The 23,916-nt window shown below is 38.6% G+C and overlaps 1 protein-coding gene and 1 long non-coding RNA gene across 11 annotated transcripts in view; one reads left to right on the top strand and one right to left on the bottom strand.

Moving 5' to 3' along the window:
• CLYBL (citramalyl-CoA lyase) overlaps positions 1-23,916 on the bottom strand; it is a 228,349-nt gene that overhangs the window by 8,502 nt on the left and 195,931 nt on the right. For 3 of the 10 annotated variants that reach the window (XM_014839208.3, XM_044779757.2, XM_070520100.1), the window contains 5 exons: positions 23,822-23,915; positions 22,319-22,486; positions 17,727-17,851; positions 1,815-1,934; positions 430-576 (listed from right to left, as the gene is read on the bottom strand). In XM_014839208.3, coding sequence (XP_014694694.1) covers positions 1,827-1,934; positions 17,727-17,851; positions 22,319-22,486; positions 23,822-23,915 — 495 coding nt within the window. In that variant the 3' untranslated portion in view covers positions 430-576; positions 1,815-1,826. Of the gene's footprint in view, positions 1-429; positions 577-1,814; positions 1,935-11,322; positions 11,435-17,726; positions 17,852-22,318; positions 22,487-23,821; position 23,916 lie in introns of those variants that run through there. The other 7 variants (XM_014839201.3, XM_044779753.2, XM_044779755.2 and 4 more) reach the window with 5 other exon arrangements.
• LOC139046519 (uncharacterized) overlaps positions 1-23,916 on the top strand; it is a 78,227-nt gene that overhangs the window by 50,886 nt on the left and 3,425 nt on the right. Inside the window, exon 2 of the long non-coding RNA XR_011506641.1 lies at positions 21,693-21,797. This is a non-coding gene — a long non-coding RNA (uncharacterized lncRNA). The remainder of the gene's footprint in view (positions 1-21,692; positions 21,798-23,916) is intronic.

Here is a 23,916-nt window from a genome sequence, read left to right as displayed (position 1 = left end):
CTGGTTCCTTTGGCACGCCGGTAGGAACTGGCTGACCCCCTGCCACCGTGCTCTGAGTGGGTGGTTGTTGCATGAGGACCTCGCCCATTTTGCTTTGGTTCCATGGTGGCTTTCCTTGTATTTTAGCCTTCAGCTCTACTCCCCGCTCATGCTTCCTGTAGGAACTGGAAGAGGCAGGGGAAAGTAGACTCCTGGATGAGGCACAAGGTAGAGGCCACGGAGGAAATAAACAAAAAGGGCATAGGAGGAGGTGAAAAACGAAAATAAAAAACAACTGTTTTCTATTTACAAATTTAAATAAACAGAACAGCCTTCCCTGCGGTGTTTGTCTAAGAGTAGCAGCCTTGCTGCTGTGTAGGTCATGAAAAGGTTGGTGTAGAGTTTAAAACTTCCCATTCTGTTAATTTCTTAAAGAACAGTCATCCAGAGTCTCAACACAAAAGCTCATGATTTAATGAGGAGCAGAAACAAAATCTCTGATTGTTGGTGTTTCAAATTTCATTGGCGTCCTCTGGCAAACACAAGTTGATCCTTCGCAGCTTCAATACCCTTTAGCCTTCAGTATAAGAGCACATGCTGAATAGGGGAAGAATGGCTGGTTGTTATGTTTATTTACCCTTACTACAAGCTGGGTTAACCTCTTCAACACAGCTTTACTAAGCCCGTTAACCACACCACCCATATGACCTGTAGCAGCATCTCTAATGTGATGCAAATCTCACAGGGGACCATAGGCACCAGCTCTGCCGCATTGTGTCTTCTTAGAGGCTACAAGTTTATTGCTGAGGGGGCCCTGTCCCAGCCATACATTTACAGGGGGGAAATGGCCTCAATGGCAAACATTAAACGAGGAAATAAAGGGCCAGAATGGATGGTCTTGTGTTTCTGCACATTTATTTTTTAATTGCTGGTCACTGTTGACCCAAAGTGTTCACCCAGGATGAGGGCTTTTGTAGTCGTCACCTAGCAGTTCAAGGATATGGGGGTTTCATTTTGGAGGGTGGATGTTAATAGCAATCAGTTCTGAAGATTTATTTTTAGAAGATATCTTTATAAGTCAATGTGACAGAATCAGCTTTCTCTATGCCATCTCTGTTATTTTATCAGATTACTAGTGAAATAAACATGACCTCACTCATTTAGTTGTTGTTATTATTATTATTATTTTCTTTTTGGTGAAGAAGACTGGCCCTGAACTAACATCTGTTGCCAATCTTCCTTTTTTTGCTTGAGGAAGATCGTTGCTGAGTTAACATCTGTTCCAGTCTTCCTCTATTTTGTATGTGGGATGCCACCACAGCATGGCTTGATGAGTGGGGTGTAGGTCTGCACCCAGGATCCAAACCTGCGAACCCCAGGCTGCTGAAGTGGAGCAGGCAAACTTAACTACTACGCCACCAGGATGGCCCTAGTTATTATTTTTTAAAAGCCTGGCCTTTCTTAAAATAATTTATGGTGTCGACCAAACAAGTGAACAATGTGGGAGACATTTACTAATGTGAGAAGGGTGAAGGGAGTATACGTATTCAGGAAAGTTCTGTTTCATTAAAGACCTAACTTCCCCAACTACTTCATCTCCCTGTGAAATCCTAAGTCCACATCTATAACACATGGATGAACAACAAAAATCATAAGCTTGGAACCAAAAAGAAGAAAGTTCATTTTTAGAGGAATGACTGGCCGTGAGATAACGAAAAAAAAATTGTGGTTAACATGAACTGTAAATGGAGAGAGCTTCCAATCTGGCATACTAACAAGTTGCCTTGAGTATTATGGTTTGTCTTTAAGAAGCCCACTGTATATGCTCAGCCCACCTGATGAGAGCTTCATTTAACAGATGATTTTTCCTTGATGGATGTGGCAAGCGTAACAATGTTCTGGGCTTGCTTCAGTAATGGCATGTCGATCATGCTCCCTTGGAAAGTAAAGGCTCCCTGGAAAACAGAGAATATAAACTTCCTGAGAGAATGCTCGGAAATTATAGGCTTCCTTTCTGCGCACACTTGTACAACAAGAACATTTTAGATTCCACCTGAATTATACTGACTTCCTACCCAACTTTTGAGAAAGCCAAAGTAAATTACAGGGGAAAGATTTCTTTTTTCCTCCTAAAGAGGGAAAAAAAAACCTTCAGCATTTTAATGGAGAGGAGAAACATCAGAGACAAGTACTGGAAACTGTTCATTTAACTCTTGAAATCAAGCAGAAAACACTGGAAGGAAAATGTAAATACTTCCTTATATGCAGTTTTTGAAATATTGCATAGAACTTTAAAAATAGTCACACACTCTGGCAACTGATTATTGTTTAAAAAAATAATTGTATGATCAAGTTTATGGCAAAATGCTTCCTTCTTGCTGTAACGTAATTGAGGGGTAACATTATCATTTGATAAGAAAATGTATGCTAGGATTGTAGTGAGTGAAAAGACACTCCTCTGTTGGCATACACTTGCAGAAGAGGATTAGAAGGACAAGGGACGCACGTTTGCAACAAGGGAATCATAAGTCTGTTGAATGGCAAGACTAGGAAGAATCACTGAGATCTTCTGGTTTATCCCCATTTTACAGATTTCTTTTTTTTTAACCTTCTGCAAATACTTACTGAATGTGTCATGTGATCTAGGTTCTGTTCTAGATGAGGAAACTGAGGCTCAGAGTAGTGAGTTATAGTCCAAGGTTATGTGATTAGGAAAAGTTAGAGCTGAGGCTAATGCTTGGGCCTCAGAACTTCAAGGCTTCATCACAGACCCCCACATTAAGGTAACAGGTACTTTATTGCATCAGAAAAAGAAAAATGAAGAGGATAGAAGGCAGCATGCCCAGAATCTGAAGTTAATGTCTGCTTATTTATGTTCTTTTAATCACTTCTTTTTGCTGTTTACAATCATCGCTCTTCATCTTAATTCTCCTTCTTTTTACCTGTTGGCAAGATGTTGGTGTGAGTGGGGAGCAGGTGGTCTTTTGAGACCTAGAGGTGAATTGGAGCAATCATAATCATAGCTGATGGTTCATTTGCATATATTGCCATCCATATCTGTATTTCACAAGTGCCACTTCTCAACAGTCAATGTTGTCATTATTCAGGTCTTCTGGGACGGATCTCCTGGGCTCTCTGGAAATCCTTATCTCCCACAATAACGTAAGAGTTATCCATGGGATGGAGGTTAAAAAAAATTGGCAGGGAATCCTTAGCAATGACTTTGGAATTTATTTTTCAATCAAGAGATTTAAAAGCCTCTAGGATTAGAATTTTCACCAGTAATGCCTAACCTTCTCAGCCTTAGAATGATAAATCTGATTCATATGAACACCTGTGTGGCCTAAAATCCTGTACCGTAAGTTATTTTCCAACCCTCTCATTTTTACTATTTATACTCCTAGATTGGCCTTTGCCTAATTTCATTCAGCCTAGAGCTAATTTTGGTCATCTTTGTGACCATGATGAATTTTATGAATTTGGTTAGAAGTTCCAAGGATGTTCCGTGGGTTAGCATGACACGTGAAACCAGGGCGTGCGACTCATGCTGTTTTACAAGGCAATAGTCTAGTTTTCTTATTGGAGTAAATGATGAAGACCAAAGGCCTCCTGGTTATCCACCCACCAAGTGGATTATGGCCCTGTAAAACAGCACATCTGTCCTGCCAGGGCCTAAATAATAGGCTGGGGAGAGGAAATTAGCATAGATGCACATGAAATCAAAATGATGCACAGAGAATCAACATGACGGCGTTGGGTCTATGCCATGTTCCTCGAATCTGCTTTGGGTTCCACATGCACATCAAAGATGCAAAATATTTCATGTAGTTTTTTAAGACAGGGAGATCATTTCTTTCTTCTGTGGTGGCAGATTGTGCTTGACTTCCTTTATTAAGCTTAAGCTGGAAAACGACATTCCACATTTTTGCTCTTTGCTTCCTTCATCTCTGCAAACTGAGGATTTTAGTGTTCAGAATCAGACTGCCTAATATGAATATTCTCCTGCTCTCAATATCAACCTATAAAATGGTTGGTTTTTTAGCATATGGATCAACATGTGAAATGTGAATGGTCTGTTGGTCAGGATTTGGAAAAATGCAGTTTGTCAAAAGCTACTTGGATTTGCGGAGAAGGCTGGAAACATTCCTTAATGAATGATTATAGATAAGTTTCAGTTTCACAGCCCAGTGTGTTCCTGAGAAATTGGCATGCCGTTTCAAAAAGTAAAGGGAACTTCCATCAGCTTGAAGATTCAGACTATAATTTGGTTTAAAATGCCTTTAAATGCTAACTCATTCATGGTTAAGAACCGTAACAGCCATGGCTACAACAATAATAATAGCTTTAATTTTTTGAGCGGTTGTAGCCCAGGGCCTGTGCCTGGGACCTGACATGCTTTATTCATGTGATGCTCACCGCCAACACTCTGAGGGGGATACTATTACCCATCCCCACTAGGAATTTTTTTCTTTTTCTTTTTCATCGTGGTAAAAGCACACAACATAAAAATCCCCATCTCTACCATTTTTCAGTGTACAGTTCAGTAGTGTGAGTATATTCACGTTGCTGTGCAACAGATCTCCCGGACTTTTTCATCTCGCAAAAGTGAAACTCAGTACCCATTAAACAACTGCTCCCCATCGCTCTCTCCCTGCCCCAGGTGACCACCATCCTGCTTTCTATGACTTTGTATCCATCCCTATTTTATAACTGAGGAAACTGAGGCACGAAGAGCTTAAGAAACTTGTACAAGTTCTCCCTGCAGCTCGTAACTATAGAATGGGATAAAATCTGGCTCTATCTGGTCCAAAACGTGTGCTCCTGCTTAGACCTTAGGCTTATTGATTGAAAAGTGTTCTCGGAGTGGGTTCCTTGCCACCTGAATCGGAGTCATCTGAGGAAGAGGGCGGGGGGAGGGTGGAGCTTGTGAAAATGCCGATTCTTGGGCTTGGTCCTGTGTGGTTTGATGCAGAAGGCCTGGGGGCTGGCCAGGAATCCTCTGACGATTCTAATGCACGTTCAAGTTTGAGAAGCTCTGTATTTTTAGCTCTCCTGGGTAGAAATGGTTAGGCCGGCTTTGGCATGGGTACGACTCTATCTCTGCCCTCAAGGAGCTTACAGTTTGCTGGAGGAAACAGGGAAGAAAAGCAGCAGGTGCCATAAAATGCAACAAGAATTAGAGGAAAAGTCAGTGTGATGAGCAGTGAGAGATCTGAGGGTCTGAAATGGCTGCCCTTCTAACCAATTGAGATCATCTTTCCAGTGTTCATTAGATAGAAAATTGTGCACCTAGAGCATGTCATGTGTTTCCCGCTAGAGTTGTCAGGGAGCTCCATGCACAAGGGGCTTGTGTTCAACAATTACCTATTGAGTTATTTGTTGTGATAAATCACATGTCAGTCACTTTGGCACATCTTACTTTACACATATCAATGGTTTCAGACCCCTGGAAGTGAAGGGTGATATCACCTTAGCCTAGGTGTTATCTTCATAGGAGGGAAAATAATTCCTATTGGGCTGTAGTTTTTCTAACACTTTGGTCATTGCCCCGTGGTAAGATAGGCATTGAATTAACATGAACTTTAGCAGACCCTGGAGCTCTTCATGGGGGAGAATCTGACTTACAATTTGATGGCAAAAGTATTGATGATGATGGTGGTGATGGTGACAATAGTAAACATATCTATAGGAAATACTCATATATTTTGCATTTCTGGCACTTAGTACTTGAGAATTTTTTGCTCTAGAGTACTAAAAGAATAATTTCCTAGAAACCACAAATTGATCTAATTCTTTCCCTACTCACTTTATTTTCAAATAACTTCTTTGGGCATTCCGGGAGTTCTCTGGCACATTCCAATGGCGGTGCTGCTCTACTGGAATTCATGATAATATTTGAGTACAGCTGATACAGTCCTGCTTTTTCACGGTGACACTCTTTTTTGCTATGATGCTAAGTCTTATGCCCAATGAATTAATTATTTACTTCATAGCAGTTCCCAGTAAATTCCTAAAACTTTCAGTCAGCGTTGGCCATTATGAAATTTCTCCTCAAGATCTTGGTTGTGCCCTCTACTTACTGAAATCTCTCAGGCCCAGCCATCACCTGTGATAGAGCTCTTCCTTACAAAGTCAAGTGCTCCTTGACACTTGAAATGGGGCAAGATGATGCTCTCACAGAGATGCTGTGATGGGCACTGTTTCATTCTTCTTTCTTTCCCATTTTTCAACCTATCACACTTGGAGAGTCCTTGAACAGACCCTGGTATGGCCTTGGTCCCCTCACAATTTGGTTATGAAGTTCTTTTTAAGGATGTAAATTTGGTTGCTTTGGTCCCCAAGGTTCAGTGGGGAGACTCCTGGCTCCTAGGCTGCCTAGCAGAGGTCTCACTGAGAAAGCTGGGACACTTACTGGAGGGTTACACCTTCCTAATTGGGATCATGAGGTTATTTTTCTGAAACATCAGATAGGATCATCCATTTGTGTAAACCCTGTTTGGGCTCCCTTTGGACTTACAGAATCAAGTGCAATCTCCTTAGCAGGAATCCCAAGGCTCCCCAAGATCAGACCAGCCCTGCTTCTGCCCTCAGCCTTGTCTCCTGCCAGTCCACCAACACACACACACACCTCTGCACCTCTCACATGCTCTGTTCTCTGCTCTGAAGGCCCTTTCCCTGTTTGTCTGGCAAACTGCTCCACATGCTTCAAGACATCAGAAGATGTCATGTCTGTGAAGCATTTCTAGACTTCCCTGGTAAGGCTAATCTCCTCTTCATTCCCTTATACGGCCTCCTGTTAGAGCGCTTGTCACACTCTATTGCAATTACTTGTTTACACTGCTATCTTCTTACTCTGCTGTGAGGCGCTTGAGGACAGGAGCCTGTCTCCTCTCTCTCTGAATCCTTAGAACCTAGCACCCAAAACACGGTTCGGAGTGGAGTTCGGCTCTTTTGTGGGGCCTGAGCTCGGTGACTGGGGTGGGGGTGGGGGAGAATGATATGGGAAGATGGAGTCTGTCTTTGTCTCTCCTCTCCTTCATCTGCAGGCGTCTTTCTGCACACTTGATCTTTCCCTGGTCTGGTAATACTCACTGGTCAGTTGGCCAACCCCTGCTGGGCCTCCAGTAGGACACAGTGACTGACCTCAACAAATGTGATATTGGGTTGGGGTCAGGTTAACTCATGCAGATGATGTAGTTAAAGTGCAAGTCTGTCACATTCATGGTGCTTAAGGACTGAGCAGCCACAGAGAGGAGTCATCAAACAGGGGTGGTTTGGCCAGGCAAGGGCTTCAAGGAACAGGCACTTTTAAAGTCAGCTTGAGAAGGTCAGGGATGCCAAATGAAGGTCAAGAGAGGGGCGGAGGGAGGGGGTACTGGGCGCAGCACATCGGGACCTGTGAGTGGGGTGGGCTTTCTGTGTTCTGCAAGAGTCTGCCTTGCCTCTGGTCACCAAGGACTCGATAGATGAAGCAGAATGAAGGACCACAGCATGAGATGATGGGTCTTTCTATGGATGAAGGGCTTTCTCTAGGGCCTGAGGAAAGGGAGCCTAATTTAACCTCTTTAAAGCAATCTGGAAGAGAGACATTTTAAAACATTGGTTCCGCTACTCGTTAGCTGCTTGACTTTCTTTACGACAAAGGACATAAGACTTAGTTGCGACTTGATGAAGCAGGGCTGGAACCCACGGAATCCCTCTGTTCTTGCTGCATGCCCTGGTGGACCCGAGACTTGCTCCCTCCTGGACCCCAAGGGGAGGAAGCTGAACCACCTGTTTCCTTTCCTTTACTCTGGGTAATTTTCCTCTGTCCAGAGGTGGTCGGAGATCCAACAATCTGATTTATAGGTGCAAAAACTACGGTTCAGTATTAGTTAATGTTTTTAAAGGAACTATGAGTAGGATAGGACCAGAATCTATGGCTTTTCACTCCAAATCTCAAACTCTTCCCACTAATCAGTATACCCCAAAGTACGGCTGGTAAGCATGGGACCTGAGATGATTATAGAAAAAAAACTTTAAATATAAAAAAGATTTAATATATATTTATTTTATACATACTGTATATATTTTAAATTTATTTTGATGTGATTTACAAAGAATAACTAATATATCCAAACTGTTATTTCAGAGATATTCTTACTTAGGATGAGGCTGAAAAAGAAAAAGCACGTTTGCGTCCATCCTGAGTTTCCACTTGAAAGCTCGTACTATAATTATGATGATATCAGAAACACCAAAGGCTATTTTCAGTGAGAAAAAAAATTCAATAATAAAAATGTGAATGACATTTTAAGTCCTTAAAAAACCCAAAGCATTTGTAAGAAGGATTAAAGGGGGTGACATTTGATCCTTGTATATGCTTCTGAATATCAGGAACCCTTTGTTTTATGGATAAACATCTTTTAAAATCGCCATTGAGAGTAAAAGAATATTACTGAAGACTTGGGAAATAGAGAGCATGTTTTTGTTTTTTAACACTTTAAATTGTAGTGATAATTCGATAGGTATTTTAATAATATTTTGAATGAAAATTCAATAGCCATTTCCTCCTATGGCCAGAGAATTTACAGATGCTACTGTATCTCTACATGAAAGTTCTAAAAGTTCAACTCAAGCCATTCAACATGGACAATTTGTATTGGGCTAATCTGTCGTTACTATTAGCACTGAAATTCTGATGGATGACATTCCGTGGCCTTTGATGGGGAAGCCCTTTAAATGACGCATAAGATTGTAACAGTTGGATAATCTGGAGGGGTTGGTTTCGCATCTGATTGGGGAATGCTGTGACAATGCAGGCCTGCTGAACTGCTTGGGAAGGTCCCTTCGTCCCTGCCTCAGAGCATGGCCTGGGGGGGTTGGGCATAGGCGTGGGGTGTGGGAGAGCCTGCATCCCGGCAGCCTATTGGACTTATTTTCCAAGTTCTGAACAGCAGAAAAGCCTGGAGAAGCTCCCTCCTCTTCCCTCCCATCCTTTCCGTGTAGCTCTGGCTTGGAAAGAGAGCACAAAACCATCGATGGAGAACGGAATGGAGGGCCCTGTATGCTCCCCAGTGCAGTGCCACCTGCCAGGTCAGTGCTGGCCAGAGAGGACACGGGGACCGCCTGTCCCAGTCGCCCCTCTGTGACTTTCCACCAAACAGTAATAGGCACCTCTCCAGGAGGGGCACTTTCTGAAGAGGTATTCAGTGGCTTGCAGCGGAAACAAAATGTACAAAAGATACCTAGAGAGAAAGGGGTTTGTTCCTCTGGGTTGTCCCGTTTAAGGCACCTCGATGCAGAGGTTAGGAATATGGGCTTTGGGGTTGGCTCCACCTGAATTTGAATCCCAGCTCTGTCTTTTCCTAGCTGTGTGTGATCCACAGCAAATAATGTTACTTTTCCGAGCCTCAGTTTCTTCAGCTGTAAAATGGGGATGATAACACTCCCATTGTAGAGTTGTTGTGAGGATTGAATAAAATAACATATGCAATGGCCTGTCACATAACAGTACATGGGAACTGCAACTGCTACCACCACTGCCGTTACTGTCACCACTGCTGTGACCATGTCCCATTTGAGATTGCTACCACTACCATTCCCAATGCTCTCACCACGATCACTGCGACCACTATTGCTGCTATTCCTGCTACAGCTGTTATTAGCCGGAGATTATTTAATTCCATTGATCATGGAAAAGCCCAGTGAGAAGCAGAGCATTTGAGTTATAACAGGATTTTGTGATTCCAGAGTAGCTTTAAGGGTTCTGGGAGACGTCAACCTTCTTGAAGATGCAATGAGCAGAGGCTGACTCATGCCTATCGCTTCCTGTCCCTTCTAAACTTAGAAATCCCAGATTGAATCATCCCCTTTACGAAACTAGACTCAGGGGTGCAATATATTTGACATAGCATCAGCATTTGAAAACAAATACATTTAAAAGAATCTAAAACCTTACAATATCAGCTGGAGAAGATACTGATCAAGTGCAGGTCACCTGAAATTGGGAGCATTGCTTACGCTGGAGGAGGAAGTAAAACCGAAGGACAAAGTTTTCAGCAGATGGTGAGCAGGAAAAGAAGAGTTCCAGCAAAGACAAATGGCCTGATGCATTGGTAAAAAGGAGGAAATTCCTTGAAATGTGGAAATTGAGTGGATGTAAAATGAATTGACATCATTAACATTTTGCTTTTTAAAAAGGAAGCAAGAAATCATTTAGCTCTACAGAGAAACGCTCACAGACTATACATTGGTAAGATTAATTTGGGACTTTACTAACAGCGTTAGGAAGTTGGAAGAGAAAAAAACAAGCATTAGAAGGTTTGGGAGGTGAATTTGGCAGGGAAGGTGGAGGTGACTAAACAGTCGGGAGGAGAGCTGGGGTGAATGTTTGGGTCAATTACCTTAATATGTGACCAGTCCTGAGCTGTCTGCTTGCCCAGATGGAGGGGCTCGGTGGACCAGAGCTATCCTTACTCCACAAACAGATAGGGGAGACCAAAGGGGCCTTCTGTTTTTAAAATTCTTCCCAGAGCCCACAAAATACAGGCAGCAAGATTTATCTTTAAAATTATTTAGGCAGAATGATCAGACAGGAACAAACAAGTCTTTATTTTAAATATCTTTTGATAAAGAAATTGAAAAATCAGGCCAAGTATGCTATGTGGAAAGCTATCTACTGAGATGAAACAATTCGATTTATAAGTATGTATTGTAATCTAAAGGAGTTTTCACATTTGCTAGCAAACTGGATGTTGTGCTTAATTTTCTCAGTTTTTAAAATAGCTTTATTAAGGTATAATTTGCATATCATAAAATTCACCGGTTAAGCATATAATTTGTTGATTTTTACATAGAGTAATTTTACAGCGTTCTGTAACTATCACCTCTATCTCAGATTTTTTGAAACTACAAATCTTGTTATAAAAGATTTTAAATTTTTAATAATGAGATAAATGTGTAAATATTTTTATTTAACTTACTTTATGTCAAATTTAAGCTGGTATTGGTTACGAGAAAAGCAGAGAATGAAGGCCATTTTAAAGCAGCTTGCAAAGACCAATAGTGCTAAACTTTGCCTATTTTATACACTGTAGGCTTATTCGTTCTTTGGAAAACAGATCTAAGTGAATTAATATTAATAGAAGCCACTTTAACTTTAAAAGATTTACTAAAATATAACTGATGAACAATAACTGATGAAACAAGTGGTGAAAAATTTTTCTTTCAATTTTTCTAGAAAGGAACCAAAGGTCAGTATCATATATACTGTTAAAAGTACGTCAAGTAATACCTTTTTAGCGCATCAGAAATTTGGAAGCCAGTTAGCTAAGCAGTATTTACTAAATGTCTATCGTGTACCTATTTTTGTCCAAGGTGCTGTAGGGAGGTATGCGATCGGGCAGAGAGAATTCTTACTCTCCAGGGTAGTGGTGAGAAATCCCCCCCTATTTTTCCTTTGAGGTCCACTAACCTAAAATGGCAAAAATAAATAGAGAATTATAGAAACTCTTGATTTAAATTTTTTAATAAAATAAAAAATCTATTTGTCTGCTTTTAATATAAAAAAGAATTACAAAATTCTTTAATAAGAACAAAAAAATTAAAAGAATGCTCTAAACTTCTGTGTTATAATCAGCTAAAGGAGAGAAGGCAAGGGATGGTGGTGGGGTGTGGAGCTGAGGTGGTGAGAACGAGAGAGAGAGATAAAAAGAGGAAACCAAAAAGAGTTGATGGAAAGGAAAATGAGGGAGGAACAGGAAAGACATACATAGAAACACACATACAGACCGTACAGACTAAGGGAGAAATACTGTAAGAGGAAGAAAGAGAGACAGGTGTCCAAGGACTAAATCCATCCTTTCACGGCCTTTATTTGGCTCTTGCTATTGTTGACATTGAAAGCCATGGTGTGTCTGTGCAACCACAGGTGTAACTGAGCACAGGACTTTGGGAAGCTGTCCTTTGAGCGAGATGAAACCAAGCTCGGGGCTACATATGGCCTCTTTGCCAAAGGCTCCCAGTCTAGCTCTGAGAGCTTCCAGTCGACCTTGGGAGATTGAAGGAATGATGACTAATAAAACAGAATGGGGTTTGCAGCGATCAGTGCCAAGAAGCCTTTCTGGGGCAGGGCGAGTGGACAAGTGCGGGACAGAACTGAGAAGGAGGGCGCAATGTGGGATTATTAGCTGGGAAGGTTGGGAAGGTACAGGGATACTCTGTGCTCTTTCCTCATCGCTTCTGGTATGAAGAAAAAAAAAAGCGTATGACTAAGAAAAAGATACTGATCTGAACTAACCAAATTCACATTTTGTTTGTGACTGAGTACTTTGAAGGCTCTATCCAGTTTTGGTCATTAGCGTGGGGATTCATTGTGACTCAACTGAAACCACATTTATGCTAACTATGTTCATGCCTTTATTTACAAAGGGAGCCCTGAATTCTGGTCCCAGCTCTGTCACCACCTTGGCTGTGAGTGACCTCAGGCAACTTCCAAACCCTTGTTGGGTCTTGGTGTATTAAGCTGTAAACTGAAAGGATTTAACTAGAAGATTTCTGAGATTTCATCCAACTTAAAGAATTACATTTTTTAATTAAAATTGAGCAAAAAAAAATCCTAAAAAATACGGAGCAGAATAGAATTATTTTGGATAAAATATCCTTAAGAATGTGTTATAAATTAAGGACCAAGCAAACAACTTTAAAAATTATCAGATTTAACTCACATACGAAATCTCTTATCACTTAATACTAAACCAGCCATTTGCCACTAAAACTATGTGAAATAGGATATGACTAGCACTAGAATTGTATCACCTTCGCTTTAAATGTTTGGAAATCTGCAATATATTGTTAATCAAATCAACCTTAAAGTCATCATTGGCAGACTCTCAGCTTTTCTAAGAATTTGACTTTTTAAAGTCAAAATTATGGCATATAGTTCTAAAAATATTAAATAAACAAGGAAATAAAGGGAGAAATGCAATAACCAAGAATCTCAAAAGTAGAGTTATGTCCCTTCATCTTTCATTTTCACTAGAAATCCCTTGGTTATGATTTTAGTATTCCTGCTTACAAATAAAGGGGGAGAAGGCTGTGGGTGGTGGGACGCACGGGTGTGGAGGGCACATTGTTGTCTATTAGTGGAATCAACCCTTTCAGCTGACAAAGACAACAACCAAATCTTTAGATGGTTTATTTGATCTGCGTGAAAGAGTGGCAGTGGGATTTCTGGCACTTGAATAAGCGGAAACAATATTTTTGGCTAGAGAGACTTCTGAGTTCTCTCAGGGAGCCTTCTAGAAGGCCATCTGGACCAAACAGTATTTCTTTTGTAAAACCCTGCACTTGGAAACACAAATGAAAGGTGTGTGAGCTGCAATCAGATACCTATGAAAATAATTTGCTTTCAATATTGTGTGTGGGGGGAGGTATTATTCTTTGTAATTTTCTAGATGAAAAGACTTACATGAGGAAAAAAACCCCTTAGTTTCTTTTTTCTTTCTTTATTAAGATATAAGTGCCTAATTTCATATTCCAGTAGAGGATTTACTTGTTGATGTAAACTTATGAATTTGAATTATTGGTCTCTCATGAGCGAAATTCAAATGTTTCAGTTATGGGTGATGTTCACAGTTGCTATGTCAGGTAGTGACCTTGTTTTTGACCTTTATAATTGTTAATTGAACCTAGATGTTAAAGATGAACACTTGCCCTTCCTTGGTTTTTAGCTGGCTTATGAAGCTGTAATAAATGAAAAATATTGAAAAGTTAAACGATCCTTCCAAAACCAAATAAACCACTTATAGCGATGATATGAATAAAATAGAGTGCTTAGAAAACGGAAAATGAAGCAAAGCCATATTTGTAGCCAGATACTGCAGAAATTTGAATATTCTAGCAAAGTACCTTTAAAAATCTATCGTGTGTTACATTTTGCTATTCTTTCACATTTTCTGTTACAGTCTCCATTTGGAAAGAAATGGTAAATTCTTATATTAAGATTTCCTGGAATTATCGATCATTTAAAAAAAACCTATTTCCCTTAGCTGTCATTTTTGCCCAAGAAGTGATGAATATGGAAAGAGAAAAAAATTTAGCACTGAGTTTATAATATAGGCATGAAGAAATACACAGTATCGTATATACATGAATGTATATATATTGTATAAATATGTATCTTATATGTATTCATTTATATACAAATTATATTTCCATTGATATCAACTGATATTAACTAATTATTTGCTTGAGATGTTTTCATTTCAATTATCCAATTTTCATACTATATACAATTCATAGTTGATAAGAAAAAGAACTGTTAAAATCATATTTTTTAATAGCAATACTAAATTCAGCTCCTAATGGAGAATTTTCAAATACTGGAATCACCATTACTACGAAAAAATAAAATTAACTTTTAAGAAAATTCTCTATAAATGTAAAACAAATCACATGGAAATGATTTTTCCTGGCTAAAGTATTTTACAAAATAATTCAAAGCTGAAATAATTAATGACATGCAGGTTGCATTTCAAAAGATATTTTTCTGGAAGGATGGAAGAAAGAATCAAGTTTAATATTGGGGATATATACCTCACAATTGGTGGCAGCTAAATTAGAAATATTTTGGCTTATGGGAATTAAAATAAGAACATAGAATATGTAGAATTTTTAAACTTTTTCCAACATATTTTAATAAGAGAAGATGACCTCAAGTTCCTATTGTCAATCTATGGCCTAATTCTTATAGTGGGGACTGTTATGCCAGGAAAATTCTTTAGCTTGTAAATATCTTTAGTTTCCTGAAACAAGTATCATTACCTGCCAAACAGTGACAGGTTACATGAGTTGTTTATTATTTCTTAATGTAAAGTATTTTTCAGCTGACATTAAACTAAGGGCATCAAACTTTATTTTAGTAGAACTTCTAATTAAAACAAAACAAAATTCCTGTGATACCAAAGATGGAACCCCAATAATTTGTCTACTCATGATCTAAGTATTCCCATGAATTTCGTTATTTGGAGAGAACAGGAAGAAAAGGTAGAACTTTTATTCTTGAAAAATAATTACAATAATTACTACTATAGAAAACACAAATGACCCAGCATTAACTGTGAACTTCAGCTATTCCCTTGGTCTTAGAGCAGAATGTAATTTGAAAAAGTGGGAGCAAGAAGTAGAGAAAAGCAACGATATATAATTTTGCCTTCTTGGGCCACTTCTACTTCAAAACATTACTTGAATGAAATTTTCATCAGAGGGGAAAAAAAGACCTTTTAGAAATTTATAAGTGTCTCACCAGGACACAAACCATGAGTCTCCCATCATTGACAGAGTCACCTGTGCTTTGGACAAAGTATCCGAGGGTGTATGTTTTCATCAGTGATTCATATTTGAAATAAAACAGATTAGATGTTTGTTGGAAGCGATACTTTATACAACTGAGCAACCTATTTATACTAAATCTTTACAAACAGAACCCACATTATTGAAACCCCAAGACCCCTCAAGACCCAGAGTCACCTACCTGCAGACCCAATTTTTGTGACCAGCCAATTTATAGGCAAAGTGAAAGAAACATGCGAACTGGATAAAATAACCATATGTCCCCACTGGAAGCCCCATTACTTGAATCATTTAAACCTTGCTGGACAAAGCACCAGGAGAATTTGCTGTAGGAAACAAACCTACACGAATGGGGCAGGAAAGAAATGACCTAATGCTTAGTCTGCCTTCTGCTCTAATTTCTATGGTTCTGTGTTAAGAAAAGCTGTCCTGCCACACTGTTGTGAAAGCTTATGCCCCAATAAGAAAGCATTTCCTATTAAAAAAAAAAAAAAAACAGTTCAGAATTTAACATTTAAGTTGCCATCATCAAAAGGCAGGGACACTTTGAGATAATTTTCCCAGGGAACAATACTTTCAAGATACAATGGAAATGTGTCGTTTTTTCCTTCATTCAAGAACTTAAATGCCAGTAAAAGACTGTGTTTCTAGTTTGAATTTGTTTGCTGGCTACTGAAATTTAGGGTAACCTCTCCCATACCCCTAGCTGCTTACAATGCCAAGTGGCATCCTTTGATGTTATCCGATGCGGAACCTAGCGTCCATGTTTCATGGAGGCAGTGTTGGCCTGGACAGGAGCTCTGCTTAGTCTGCCTTGATGGTTCACATCCTGCCTCAGTTTATTATCTCAGTAGGAAGTATTTATCACATGCATATCCTCAGGTGTCACAAGGTGTACAAAGAGGTGTAGAACATTCAGTGAGTGTGCAGAGGCAAGCATGCAGGAGAGGGGAGGGGATGGTTAGGGGTTAGTTGCACGTATGAATGAAAAAGTACATGGCTCTTCTCCCTAAGTAAATATCTATGTTTATTCATGGAGGATCTGGATTTTTGCATCAAGACATAGAAATGGACATAAAACACAATATCAACCTAAAAATATTTTTCTATGAACTGCAACATTTTTCTGATGACCACTACGGATTTGAAATGAAAGGATGCTGTTTATCCTGAAAGTGGTATAAGCCTAAATGGGATGTTTCCAATATCACATATTCTGCCTTTTGATTTTCAGCAGAAATTTGTGGAAAGATGAGCATGCATGTGTGTGAGGGTGAGCATGCATGTGTGGTATACAGCTGAAGGCAGGTATCTATGGTGAGAGAAAGGGAGTGACCCATTTAATAGTGTTACCTACTTTCCCAAGTCCTGGGCTTTTCAGGTGTTTTTCCTGCCAGGGAAAACTGCAAGCAACACTTCTCACATCGATGTCACCAGTTCACCACTGAAAACCAGTTCTTTTTTTTTTTTTTTTTTTTTTTGTAGGGGAAATTTAGAACCTTAATAATGTTTCAACGTTCTTTCTCCCCTAAGTACTTTTTGCATGACAGGTATCAAAACTTCACACCTTATGTAAGTAACAAGGCCGACTTCAGATATTACCTCTTGGGTAGATTTATAAATGCAACTTTTCCCCCCCATCCTCTTAAAAAGAGGCAAACGGTATTATTGCAAATAACCTTTAAGATAATTAACTGACAATGCTGCAACTAGCATAAAATCTTCCTTCAGGCGACACCTAATTTAAGTGTTACTGGCACAAAGTGGAGACAGATTGCGCATCACCACTGCAATATTTACATAGCAGAAACCCACAGAGCAGGAAACGCGAGGCTCAATGATGCACTAAATTAGGAACAACCGTACTCCAGTGTTAATTTGCTTTCCATTCTATCCAAATCTCAGGTCCAGAAATTGGTACAAACACATATACAACCTCCCACTCTTAAATGACTAAACCGGAGGAGATTTCTGTACTTTTTCTACCCCGAAATTAAAATAACTTGAAATTTATTTCTTCTCTCCACAAGAGCCATTTGATCAAACTGTGTTTATTTCATTACAACTTGTTCTCACTTTGATCTAAAATTATTTTCATATGAATGCTGCATCGGAGTCTATAGAGAAAAACTAAACAGATTTCTTCTATTTTCTCAAAGCCTGCCAATATAGTTTATGAAAAGAATAAAACGAGAGACGTGAAAGCTAGTTAGTGAAATATTTAGGAATACGGAAGGGCAAATATACTTTAAGTGAATTTCTCACTGATGACTGTTGTCCCCTCAACCATAAACATAGTCTCCTTTCAAAAATACAGTAAGTTTTTAAAAACCACTCAATGTTTTTTTTTTTTTCATTCTACCCGACAGTATTTTAAACACCAGTTTCACCCAAGGCATTAACAAAACGTTTACCTTTCCTAATTGTTGATGTTCTTTAAAGGCAGCAATCAGTTCTTCAGCCCACTTAATTTTTTCAGGGGAAGGAGAGAACTGCTCGTGGACCACTGCAATTTGGTTAGGGTGTATCACCTGCTTACCTGCAAGAAGATTAGTAACACCGGAAACACGAAACAACAAACGGATGTTCAAACAAAATGTCTCAACCACGCGAGGCTTCCGAATGCCTCACAGACTGTATGTGAAATAACTAATTATTTTAGAACTTTTTAAAAAGAAAATAACCTCAATCGGGCAGGCTTTTCCAGAATGCCACATGAGAACAAATACGACAATGGGAGTAATTGTGTTTCTGATCCTATAGAAACGCCACCTTAGTGCAGATAATCTCTCATTTTTAGTTACAGGTGGATTGACCAGGCAACTCATTGAAGAACTGCTTTGGCTGGAACTTGAAAGGACAATGCCTGCAAATTAGAGTGATTACTTTGAGTTAAAGTAGAAAAAAATTCTATGTTAATGCTCTCAAATTTTATAAGTTGTCTTTTAATTTGTACCATTATCTCACCTTCCATGATTTCTTTTAGAAGTGGTCTGTTGGTTTTTGTAAAGCTTACAGAAGCAGACGTTACAACTATACTAATATCAATTAGTGTCTTATAATAATGTGTTTAATTTTCTTTCTTTTAGATGAATATAGGGTGCCATTTCTAACCACTAATACAAAATTGGATTTCAATGAAAAAATTTTATTCAGTACAGTAAAAGTAGAAGGCAGATTTGAACACACTGGTCTCTAGATTACTCCATTTAAAAATGTTTAAATAAAAACTACAGAAAGTTTCTCTAGGCAAAAACATAAACAGATTTTCCCTTTTTTCTTATAGACTGAAAATTGGCTATTTCCCTCTTATATAGATACTTAGACACACCAGAATAAATCTTATCTTTATAATAATAGCTTTAAAAAAGCTTTATGCTTCTTTCTGAAGTTTAAAGATCTTAAATAAAAACATTATACAAAGATAAGAGTCAGAGAATTCTATGAGATCATGCAGTCATTTAAAAAAACCATTTACCAGTCAGGGAAGAGTGGAATCTAATCAGGTCATTAATAAAATGCAACATAATTTAATGTTATAATAATGATGAGATTCTATATTATTACATGATAAAATTATCAATATTTCGTTCTTTAAAAATGAATGTACACAATGATAATTTACTCTGCTAAATATTATTGTTGGTAAATCAATTTGCTTTGCTTTTGAAATAGTTGTTTTAACATTTAGTCAGTACAAATTATAGCCTTGATGTTTTAAAAAAGGTCAATTCCTATTACTGTCATAATTCTATCAAATAGCAAAAAGAACAATGTTTGTAAAAATATACTTTTTTTAGTATTTCATGAAAAAGAGTTTACGTGAATAAATATAGCAATATCTTTTCTTACAGTGGCATAATTAAAACACCCTCACATTGCTATTTCATTCTTCTCTGTCAGCATTCTAATAAAACGTTAAAACTCTATATAAATAAAGATACGTTAAATTATTTGAGGAATAATTTCTGAAAACAAATAACATGAGTGATGACAAATGAGAGCTGTTTTCAATAATAGGTATTGAAATTATATTTAAGTAATCTAATAGTTGTTAGAATATTATTACTAAAGGATGTCAGTTCTGGTAGTCATTTTGTACTAATTGTTCTGAATTTTATAATTTATGTACATAATATATACTGATATGTAAGAAGCCAGATTTCATGGGAACTTCTTGGTACAGACACTATAATTTGAGGAGCAAAACATAAACTACTTAAAATACTACGAAACTACTGATGGCTTGCAAGTACCCATATTTTGGTAATGAGGCTAATTTTAAGACGTGTTAGACTTTAGAAACTTATGAGCATCCATATGTGAAGTCATCTTTTGTTGAATATTATATATGCTAACAACCGAACATCAGACTTTAATGCTATGTGGGAGCAAAGCAAATATTTTATACAGAAGAGTTGTTATTGACAAGTTACTGAGAGGGTGCAAAATTGGAAGACATTAAAATTTATGACCATGAAATCCTTTTTACAGTACCACTTGATATATCGTGCTTTAAATCAATACCTGTCAAGTCTTTTAGGTAACTGTATGATGGTGTCATTTTTGTCTTCTACAAAAGACTGCAGAAAAGAAGAAAACCTATAGTGCTTCATATTTATAATCTTTCTTCTCAGCATGCAGTACTGGGGTAACTGTGATGACTAAGTCAGCTGTTAAAGCTTTATTCCAAGATTTATTTTTGGTTTCTTTTTATAAAAATAATTCCTAAAGCTAATAGCCATTTACACAGCCAAAGCATTTGATTTAAAATCAATTTGCATGGATTGTGCCTCCGTGAAATAATGACTGCAGAAAAGAAACTATAACCTACTGTTTGATGCATGACTAACAAAAAAAAAATACAACTCATTTAAAAATGTATAATTTTTAAAAGGACAGAAAATCCATATAGCACAGACTGAGTGTTCCTTATCAGTGTTATGGATAACACAATACTTTCATCAGATTTTAAACTTTTCAACCAACCACCTGCTTCAGATAGAGTGTGTATCCCTCCCTCCCTCGCTTCCTTCCTCCCCCTCCTCTCCTTCCTTTCTTCCCTTCTTGTGCAAAGCCCAAGGTATGGCAATTAGATGACAGGTAATTAGGACAAGCAGGTCATGAGTGGTCTAAAATACTCATTAAAGCATTTATTATTTTAAAATACTACAAATAATCTTATATTTTATTATCAGACTAGTTACCTTTTATTGGTATGTAGAAACATAATTTGGACAACCAAGACTCTTTCTAAAAATTGCAAAACGGTTATGAAGTTTAGCTCACCTACTTTACTGACTCCTTTCCTTGAATATCTAACAGGCACTTTACCCTCCGTGCCTCCCCATTCTCCTCCTGCTTCCATTTTTTTTGTGACTTAACACTCCCTGTTGTTGAGAAACAATAGTGCCAAGCCCATAAGCTCCTCATGCTGAGTTGGGCACAGTCTAGAAACTTAAATCTGATTTGAAATAACTTGTCTTCTGCGATTGAATTAGGGACCAATTTGATTCAGTCCTGTTCTTGGAGAAACTCGTAAACTCACTTATATGTCCTGCAGCAAACATTTACCCCAGAGGAAGCTGAGGACACCCAGGTTATACTGAATGATGGTGACAGAGGCCCATGTCAATTCACTGTTTTCAATTTTTTATTGAATTGGTGCCCATTTCAGAGCAACATCTGGCTGCTTGGCAGTGAACGCCACACATTTTAAACCAACAACATCAGGCTCCATTAGATAGATTTCATGGAGTTTTTCTCCAACTCTTCCATTTGGGCCATGTCCTAACTGGTCTTTGGAAAGACGCAGGTTTGACAGGCCACAGAGACAAGGACAACCCCAGGGATGGGGTATCGGACTCTTTCACTATTAAATATTTATCAATAGATCAGATGATTAAAAAATATTTCTCTATAAGAGATCACATTTATTTATTAAACAAATGTGGATCACATTTTAACTTTGTTAAAAACACAAAATCAAATGTAGAGCTTTAATTAATTCTAATGTAACACATAAAATTGTTTCTTAAGTCTTTTCATTTTATTTTGAGTTAAACCACCATCCATTCAGGTATCTTTTACATTTAAGGTCACTTTATGAAATGTTTCTTTCAGTAAACCCTAACCAGACACATTTCAAAAATATTTACAAAAGGGAGAGCATGGATGCTTGTCTCTTTCCCTTATTATGTGGGTACATTTCTGATAATGATAGTCTTAGAACTTGCAGCGGAAGAGCAAATAAGAACAAAAGAGCTTATGGTGTTTTTTATCCACAGTTGTGTGCGTGTGTGTTTGTGTGTAGAATCCTATTGTGGTTATTCAAAAAATAGAGTTCTGTTGCAAAAACACAATTTTCGGTTGCTCCCCAGACTCCTGGAGATCTGAGAGATCAGGCACCCCAATCAATAGACCTCCGCCTGCGCTCCAGGACCAGGCTGCGAGGGACCCGCTGACCTTAGTGCCAGCCAATGCCCGTAGGTGTCTCCAGGTACAGGGGAGAGAAAGGAGGGTTGTGGTAGCAGTGGCAGAAAAATAGAAAACTAGCTATGAGTTAAAAAAAAAAATCAAAATAGCACCAAAATTTTTCTTCAGAAATGAATTAATATTTTGAACATTTGAGGAAATTTTTCTTCTGTCCAGTAACCCAAATTCTTATGGTAATTCACTCAAACACATTTCTGTAATAGTCTCATCTCTCACCTTAGGTCAGCAAAAACGGCGATAAAACACTTAAGAGGGCAGGGAAAAAAAAGGTAACTCATATAAAGAGAAAATAAAATGAATCATTTGGTTTTTGACTTGCAGAGCCAAAGAGAAACATGACAATTTGTCTGGCAAGTTCTTGCCCTGGATGGTTTTTTCACGTTTCAAATAGTGAAATACATGTATGAGACACCTGGCTACATGAGAAACACTAATTTCTGGTTAAATTGCTATTTTTTGGAATGTTTGCTAACCCAGACATTGCTTTCTAAGGTACTATCAAGAATCATACCAGTAAATCCCATTGCAGCTCCTTCTTTCGACTGCCTGAGAAGCCCCTCTCCATCTCGAAAGTCAATGTACACCAGATCGATGGCTTGCAGGCCAAAGGCCTTTGCTACGACAATAATCTTTTGTCGGGCATAGAGAATATCTTGGGTTTCTTTACTACTTGTTGCACCTGAAAATGGGATGTTGACAGAAAAAGCAGATGTTAACTTTGCAAACCGAACCCAGACATCTATTATAAAAACTCAGTTTGTAAAGACATCTATGACCTTCTGGGAATTGCTCCCTAGCAAAATGATGACTCAAATCTAAAGGAAGAGAGGGATACGTGGAGGCAGAGTGGAATCTCATCTGTGTCTGTTTATCTTGCAAAGCATCTCCCAGTATGATTACTTGTGAGTGCACTAAGACGAGGCCCCTCCCCCATCTCAGGAGAGAGAATCTCAAATGACTTGGTAGGTCACAAAGGACTCCTGGTATGTTTCTTCCTTCTTGGGATCGCTCAGAAAGTGTCAGTCCAAAGACAGCATCACAAAAGGTGGCCAAGCAGCTGTGTGAGGAAATGGTTAACTTCCCTCACTGAGCACAGGATTTTGTCGTGTGTTGTGGTTGCAGTGCCCTGTCATAACTGAGGTTCTGGGCCGAATACTTCTGCTTCAGGGTTTGGATGGAGAACTTGGGGAAATGGAAGGCACTCATTCCGAGAGAGGCTGAAAGTGTCCAGTGAACTATTGGATACACAAAAGTCTCCTGGAAAGACTAGTATTAAAATAAATTCCCTTCTGTCACCCGGGGTGGGGGGAGGGAGGGAATGTCACTGTTTATATTTGGGCCATGACACTGCTCAGGGAAAGCTCCTGTCGTCAGGTCTTTGGGACTGTGGTTCTGAAAATGCTTCGTGGCCTTGGCCTCTAGTCTAGATGCACTCACAGCCTCTAGTTATACACGTACCCAGACCAGAGGCACAGTGCCCAAGGGATGGGGAAGATCAGTGGAAGCGAGCATACTATCTCAATAAATATTTAATAAGAAGAAGAGTTCTAAAATATGTTTGAGGAGGAATTCAAGATCTATTAAATAATATTTACATACTCCATTTAAGGTAGAAAACGATTCATTACAGCAAATGTGAAATTGTCTTAAATTTGTGTTAGAACCCTAGACAGCCTTCAGACTGATGTGAAAACAAAGTATTTAAGCAACGGAGAGGTTGTTCACACAAAGTACTTACTATGAACAAAGCAGATGTCATATATTCTTGAGGCTGCAACAGGCTTTTTATGAGTTATTTTATAAATAAACAGAACTAATAAGGGAGTGCTCTGGAAGAAGGACAGCTATGAGGTGCCCTAAATTATCAGGACGTGTTGCCATTCAGCAGAAAAACCATTTTCATGGTTGGCAAATATATATTATCATGTAAATGTCCATTCGTGAAGGGGCAAAGAAAAAATATACACACATATATACAGAGAGGATGAGAGACAGAGAGAAATATCTTTGACACCTATGCTGGCTCGAAAGTCTTCTCCTCCAAAAACAACTGCGTCTAGAAAAAGACCCACTTGAGGTCCCGTCTTTAGCGCTTCTTCACACACTGCC

The sequence above is a fragment of the Equus asinus genome, chromosome 11, assembly GCF_041296235.1.
Source record: "Equus asinus isolate D_3611 breed Donkey chromosome 11, EquAss-T2T_v2, whole genome shotgun sequence".
NCBI classification, from domain to species: Eukaryota; Metazoa; Chordata; class Mammalia; order Perissodactyla; family Equidae; genus Equus; species Equus asinus.
The sequence above is the reverse complement of the archived record's forward strand: the minus strand, read 5'-3'. Positions and strand labels throughout refer to the sequence as shown.